At 42.2% G+C, this 8043-nt stretch overlaps 1 protein-coding gene across 3 annotated transcripts in view; it reads right to left on the minus strand.

The window, feature by feature from the left end:
• The window catches only part of LOC103155287 (single-stranded DNA-binding protein 3), a 43469-nt gene that overhangs the window by 11511 nt on the left and 23915 nt on the right, over positions 1-8043 (minus strand). For all 3 annotated transcript variants that reach the window (XM_007576927.2, XM_007576935.2, XM_007576944.2), the window contains exon 5: positions 3436-3525. In XM_007576927.2, the coding sequence (XP_007576989.1) occupies positions 3436-3525 (90 nt within the window). The remainder of the gene's footprint in view (positions 1-3435; positions 3526-8043) is intronic.

Raw genomic sequence — 8043 nt, forward strand, 5'->3', positions numbered from 1 at the left:
AAATCTTGTGACTTATCAGTGAATGAGTTAAAGATGAGCCCCGATTGGACAGCACTCATTTTATTTACGATGTGCTTTGCAATGGATCTATGATCCCTGACATCAATTCTTCAGAGGACCAAAACAGACTGTAAGCTGCTACATTTGCAGATCAGACAGATCATCTCTTCTGTCTCTAAACACACTGGATTTAGACGACGGTGCGAGGATAAGAGGAGACAGAAAGATGGCAACATCCAGTAAAGATTGTAAATACTGCATCATTTTACTATCATTGCCTATTGAGACTTTCCTGAAGAGGTCAGTGCCTCAACATATTAAAACAAAAATGAATGAATGTTGCGAGTAGGGTCAGTTTTCTTAAACACACGGTGGTTTTCAGTCAAGCAGAAACGTGGATTTAGGTCAATTGCTGAGGACTTCAATTACAAAAATGGCATTTTACCAACAAATGTCTCCAATTATAACACTGTCACTTGAAGCAGGTTGTTTCTTGCACTGGTTATGCAAATGTTTGGTGCAAAAGTGCATTGACATTAGCAAAAAAAAAAATAATTAGGTGTTAATAAGCGACGCGTTTCAAGCTGGAAAACACGAAAAGTAAGTTCTAGACGTTTTCCAGACTCCATTCTCAAATGAAACAAATTGTAAAAATGTGACCCATAAATAATATTAAATACATGAGATGGTGCCATCTCTCTACCTTATGACACAAACTGGTTGCCGACGCTAAACGTTCAGGCCCAATGCAGCCCCAGTCAGGCTTTTACTGGTCAAAACTGGTTTCTAATTTGATGTTTGATTCAAATCCCATCAACTTCCTGAAAACACACAAGCTCATTTGTGCAACATTTGTTTCAATTCTACAATTAAATCTAAAATTGGCCAAAATTGGTTGTTTTTCAGACCCCAGACCTGAAGACTAGTCAGTTCCAACCGTTTTTCCTCCAACCAGTGAACACACCACGCTTAGCGCTAGTGCTGTTCAGTGCGGCCGCAGTGACTGAGAGAAGAAGACTTAATCCTGACTTTGTTCTTTATAAGTGAAAGGTTTAAAATTGGAGGTGTGTAAGAAGGCAGGTCTGCGTTTCACGTAGGCTGCAGGAGAGAGCAAGACTTTCAGCAGACAACAGGAAGGCGAATGAGAGGCCAGATTGTACAATTTGACCCTTTCGACCATTAAGCCAACATTCTGGATTAATGGATTTGGAAATGTTTTAATATAGTAAAACAAACCATATTTTCTGGAATATACACACAAAGCTGTTCGCATAATGCTACCCAAGCTAAATCTACTAATTGCTAACAGAGAGTAAAGACAATTTGCAAAGTTTAAAAGTGTATGACAATTTAAGTCAAACCTTTTTTTTTCCTAACACCATGTGACGTTGCCTCTGCTCTTATTTTACATAAATAATGACCAATGAAGACTAAAAATGGCATTTCAGAAACCTTTTGAAATATTTGTAATATTACTCTTAAACAGAAATTTGAGTTGGAAACAAATGACAGTCTTACAACAAAAAACTCTGTTGTCAGTGCTTCTCTATATGGAGGAAATTTAAATGGTCATGCTTTTTAATAATCCATAAGGAGCATTTGTTCTGTAAAAAAAAGCACAAGCATATTGTTCAGAAAACAATGTGCTAAACTGGCCTTCAAATGTGTAAACATTTAATTTAAATCAAAGTTATGTGTGAAGGGATCCCTTAATAAAAACACAAGTAAGAGCTTGCCATTATCAAATATTTAATTATCAAAGCAACAAACTGATCAAAGCTCAAAGCTTACTGGCACAAAAGCCCCTCTCAAACTATAAGGTGGAAGAAATCTTTATAGCTGTCGCCTTGATCTTGTTTGAATTGTGATAAAACAGGATTTGCCTCCCGTGCAACACTTAACTTGTAGGTGTGTCGCTTCTTACATGCTCTTTATGTTTTTCCTTATGGAGTCAGACGTGCCACTGACCACAGCACTAATAAGAACAGAAACAAGATTCTGCATAATGTGTTGTGAAGCAAAGCAGCTCTCTGGAAAAATAAGTTCCCCTGAACACAACAGACACACAAACCCGCGCCCAATCTCACTCTCCCACCGACGGTAAAAATAGCACTTCCACGCATCTCTCGTCGTCACCCCCCCGTCCCCTCCTTCCTTATTTACAGTCGTGCTTTCACTATTCCTCACCACCAACAAGGGAGCGCACCACGAGGATGTGAGGCCTCAGTGCTGGGAGCAACCATCTTTTACATTTCCCTCCTCTTCTTCCACTCTAATTTTCTTCCTCCCTCCTATATTGTGTCACCCGCGTTTTAGCTCCCACTCTTCGCCGCTACCTTATCGCGCCTCCTGCCAAATGCCACCGCTGTCCATCACGCTGCAGCCTCGCAGAGGATGTGAGAGCATGTGGTTTTTTTTGTTGTTTTTTTTTTGTTTGTGGGTGCTCGCTCACAATCTGTGTGCTTGCCTTCTCTTCGCTCTTAGAGGCTCTCCAACACAGAAACCCCTCCCCGCCCCCGTTTGGCGCTACAGAGCTGGGACGGGTCAGAGAGGGGACGGAAACAGAGATGGATGGGTGGAACGGAGAGATGGACACGGGATGTTGAAGCGTCGATGGAGTGAGAGCCGAGCCACAGATGAATGGACGGAGTCGGGTCGAGTAAGTCTTAGCTGGTTTTGAATAAACGATCGCCCTCATTTACTCAGAAGGTAAATAAAACTCCCAGAACTGCAAACCTGAGTAATAATTACAATGAACCGCTTAAACAGACATGTTTTGTTGAGTTTGTGTCTCATCTTCCCACGCTCACTGAGAACGTTGCAAATAGCAATAAAAGATATTCACAAATCAAAACGACTTCATGAAACATTTACACCTCTGTTTAGTGTTTTGCATTTATCTGGCACCTCTAAACACAGGCACACAAATTGTTCTCTGTGAGATATTCAAAGCTTCGAAGGTTGATTCATAACCTAAATATGGTTTAGTTTTGTTTTGTTTCTCAATCTCAAAACACTGAAGCATCTGCAGAAATGTTCTATTGACTCCAGGAATAGATAATTAGGGTGGTTTCAGAAAGTAATGGCTGTACTTGATTTTATTTTACATATCTTAAAGTATCAATAGGGGCCAAGTGTGCTCTGATAAGTGTGTCCATGCCACACTTATCAGATTTGAATTTATATATTTATAAAAAACAAAAAAAAACAAAAAAAGAGAACCATGTGTTATTTTCTGTATCAGACAGTAAAACAAAACAATTTTGTTAAATTAAGTTCAGCGGACAACTTCTGAACAATTAGTCTTCATACAACAAAACTGCCTTTAAATTTTTTATTATTTAGTTGTTTGTAATCTTTTCTGAAGAGTGGTCAGAGGGATGAATGAGAGACGCTGAAAATGTAACAAGTGGGCAGAGAGGAGGCGGGTTATACCTGGAAGAAGCCTGGAGGTATGGGACCACCTGGCATGGCGTCGTTGGGGGGCATGTTGCCCATCACCGGGCTCGGCGCCGCCGCTGCGCTCTGAAACACACAGACGACAGCTAAATCACCCTCCGCTCCACAACGCCGGCGCACTGGGCATGAAATCACAAAACCGGCGTTACACCAGTTCATGCAAAAATATTTAAGGACTTTGTTAAACTTAACTCGTGTAACAACAACAGTTTCCCTTTGTTAGAGTCAAATAACAAAGCCGTTTTCCTACAGATTTGTCCATACTTTTCTGGACTGTATACCAGTCTTTTTTTAAAGACATAACCTCCAATACTTAGAATAAATTTCTGCATTACTCAGGACTTAAACATGGAACCTGCTAGGAAGGAATGAAGACAAAAAAGGAAAGGAAGAACAGACTGATAACACTTTATCAGCATCTTTTCTTAAAACAAAAAACATTTGGGTAGGAGAGATTTTATTAAATCAAAAAGGTCATGTCAACAAATGAACACATGATAAAACCAGTGAATATAAATATATTAATTTTATACTCACCCCCCACAAAAAAAACAACCTAAAATCAAATTCAATATTTTTCCAGACTTGAAGATGATGCAAAATCTGTAATAATACAAACCACAGAAAGAGATGTGGAGCAGCTAGCAGGCTACACATGATACAGTGTGTTCTTGACAACACGCGTAAAACAAAATACATGTTCAGAGTGCTTACATAAGCAAGCTGGGAAAAAAAACAAAAACAAAAGATCAGACCAGCACTCAGAAACACGAACGGGAAAATCACACAGACACACAAAGAGTTGCATCACAGGCTCATAAAGTGCAGCCCCTCGGTACAGAGAGACAGACAGGGGAGGACCGCAGGCTACGGGCGAGAACAGAAGGGTGGAGGGGGTTCAAGACCCCCGATCCGGCAGCACGCACACCTCCAGAGCGCTCGGCGTCCATGTGATGCTACTGTACGCCAGGAAGACGGGACTGCCGTCTAATTGCACACACATGTACGCAAACACTCTCCGTTCTTCCTTTATCTGTTACCGACACACAGAGACTGAAACAACGCGCCCCCCCCCCCTCCCCATCATTATGCTAATTCTGCTTGTGAACATGAGCAGGGCACTGAATCCCAGGGGTAGACGCAGGGTCGCTGCCTCCTTGCCTCCTCACACACACCCCCCCCCCCACACTCTTCCTGTGTCCTCTGTACAGCTTCCTCTGCTCCATCAATGACCCCCCCAGCCCCCACCCCAAACCCCTCTTGTGCCCCGACCGTTACACTGTGCCTCCCCCTCACAACCTTTTCTTCTGCTCCTCCTCTCAGCCCCCTCAATCCCCCCGCCACCCCCACAGTAGGGTGTCAGCAGCTTGCAGAAGCTGTTGCTATGGCGACAGGTCCTATCTGCACTCTGTCCCCCTGGCATCCCCCGCTCCAGGAGCGCAGAGAGAGAGTAAGAAGATGCAGGAGAGAGGGAGAGAGAGAGAGAGAGAGTGAGTTTGGAGATAAAGGAGTGAGAAAGAAAAAGAAGAAGAAGAAAAAAAGAGGACTCGCAGGAAAAACCCAGATATTATTTTGAAGAAAAAAAAAAAAGATTTTTTTGTCGTTCTAGTCAATTTGCAGATCTTTTCTTATTGTTATGGAGCATCATTGGTAATAATTCTTCACATCCACTTTCACATTTGCACAACCTAAACCGAATGCAAACTAAAAAGTGTGGAGACCGAGCGACTGCCGCCAGCGAGATTGGAGCGTAGATTTAGCATGCAGTCGGGCTTTATCAAAACCTACTGGCCTGAGGAAATACTAAAGGAGCCAGCAGACTTTTTTTTTTTTGTGCCATCAATATGATTTCTTTTTTGTTTTCATAACGAAAAAGAGTAGCTTGCAATAACTGTGACTCATACAGAAAGTAAATCTATTGGAAGTCCGGTCAGCACAGAAGGTAAACAAGGACTTCTAATGCTAAAGAAACCTGCAGGTAGAGGAATGAGGCATTAATAACAAACTAATTAGTTTATTTTTAAAAGTTAAGTTGAATAATTTCTCTTCCTGCCGTCAAGTTCGGGGAATGTCGGCTGCTGAGAACCGCGCAAGAAACACATAGTCAAGTAGTTTTAATGCTTGGCATAAAGCACAACTGACGAGAATATATTCCTTTCATTTAAAGCAGCTAAAGGTAGTTCAACAAAACCCATGGGACACATTTTCAAATGCCTAGAAATATTTACGCTGTTTAAACCGTAAACTGCATCTTAATGGCCTTACCCTACGGAGCTGCACGGATGCTGTGTCACAGCGTCGAGTGGGAACATCTTCCCAGAGCTGCTTTTTGATGTAGCCTGGGTGAGAATAACACCCCATCTGTACTAGAAACAAATCGTGCCCCATGGCAACGACCAATTACACCACATTTAAGCCAATGACACCTGAAACGAAGCATTCTGATTGCTGATGATATTACAGCAGGATATGTTTCAGTTCATTTTTGTGAATTCTTTAAGAAAACACGTCAACGGTTTAGGACCAAGAACACGTACCTGTGGGTTACCATAGATTTTTATATAGTAAATCACCAGCAGGAATCCAATAATGCTGCTAAGAGCTTAAAATCTGATCACGATCTCACTGCTGATCAGAAATTTGTTTAAAAAAAATATATCCACAGTAAAACTACATCACCACAAACCACAGGAGGTTTTGTGTGAGCTCTGTACTGCCATCAGGCAGGTGAATTAAATGTTTGAAGTTAGAAAACTAATAAACAGCAATGTTGCTGATAATATAAATTGTAATTCATCCATTTTTTCCTCAAATGCAACTGCTTTCTATCATCCTTGTTATCGGACTGACAGACAAACAAGTGGATGGATGGATGGATGGATGGATGGATGGACCTTTTAAACAAAGTTAAGAACAAAGTTTCTAAATACTTTCCCACACTTGAAATGTCATACTCCATATGAAACCTGGTGACACTGTGACTTATGTAGGTTAAATATTATCTTCACTCCATTTCAGCTCAAATATGCAGCATGCAACAGAGAAATGATAAAACATTTACTGGCTCAGACGTTGTGATTGAGAATGTCTCGACTTGGTGTTTAACTTTTTGAAGAACTGGTTGAAGCCAACTCGCCCAGCGCTGGTTTAGCACTGGAACGTCTACTTCTTATGGCAGAAAACTACAACTCAGACATTTCTAATCCTGGGCTTTGGCTCACTGCGAGGACCGTCATGTTGTGTTTGCTTGTCGTCCACTGTACAGATCCCAAACGCTGATGAATAATCTATTAGAGAACAAAAGACTCGGGATCTGATTGGGTGGCAGAGCGCGGTATGTAGATGGGTTATACAGAATAGCATTGATCCATACCTCTCCATTTCCCTCTTACCCTCGCTCACCCGTAGGTCCTACCGGACAGATCAATAGTGCTCAACACATTATTGACCTCCGCCTGATACCTTTCACAGGGATAAAGACAGAGACATAAACACTGGATGGCAAAAAGGGAGAGGCAGGAAGGGATGGCGAGTTCATGTGTGTGTGTGTCTATATTTGTGTGTGTCCCTGCCTGGAGAGGTACTAATCTACATTCTGGTTCACACTGATATGTACCTCATCACTGTCTCCTTGACCTGCTGTCCTTAGCGCACACAGAAGAAGGGGTGGGGAGGAGACGAGTTAAGGGAAGGAGGGGGACAGCCTGAAGGGGTGAAGGAGTGAGGTGGTCGCCCAAAAAAAAAAAAGAAAAGAAAAAGCTGACAGTTATGATTTAGGCGATTCACCCGCCCCATCAAAACGGAGCGTTTTAGTCGACAAGCAACAGGACACGGCTGAAACTCTTACAATCACGTCTGAGAAACAAATGCTTGTGCAAACACCATCTCTGAAGACCCAGCTGGTCCTCAAAACTGGCACAACTCGCACCGTAAACACACACACACACACACACACAACAGGCTGCTGCCAAGGTAGCAGCGCCCAACCAGACAGGAGGAGGAGTGTGCACAAACGCTCGGCAGCGCTAATAACTCTGCAGACACAACATCCACTTAGCCGGGGCTCTGGAGAGAAGGCAGGGGTGGCTGCAAGAAAACAAGCAAATCAGAACCTAACCAGAACAAAACCAGAATGCTCAAACCTGAAACATTAAAGATTTGATGTTCACACTCGTATTTACCTCGTAACACCATGAGCCGTGAGCATTTACCGTCAGTAAAAAGTATTTGTATACCCTAGTTTTATTTTCCTACTCTTTTTGGGGAACTGCCGTGATCAGGATACATTTGATCTGTTTCAGGTCATGCCACCAAATTTAAGCTTGGACTTTTACTAGGCCACTCAGAAACCATCTCCAAAACCTTCCAAAGGCAGATCTGCAGACGTGGTTCGGATCATCGTCCTGATGCATCAGATCTACCGGGAGATGCAGCTTTCACAGAGTTTCACTTCAGTCACTACACAAAATATTTACTCAAAGGTTATGAGGGTAATTGAGATATTTTTGGCAGACGTGAAATGAGGTGTGTTTTATTTTTGGACAGCAGTGGTTTCTGCCTTAAAACTTTCCCATTGATGCCATT

The sequence above is a fragment of the Poecilia formosa genome, unplaced genomic scaffold, assembly GCF_000485575.1.
Source record: "Poecilia formosa unplaced genomic scaffold, Poecilia_formosa-5.1.2 Scaffold8, whole genome shotgun sequence".
NCBI classification, from domain to species: Eukaryota; Metazoa; Chordata; class Actinopteri; order Cyprinodontiformes; family Poeciliidae; genus Poecilia; species Poecilia formosa.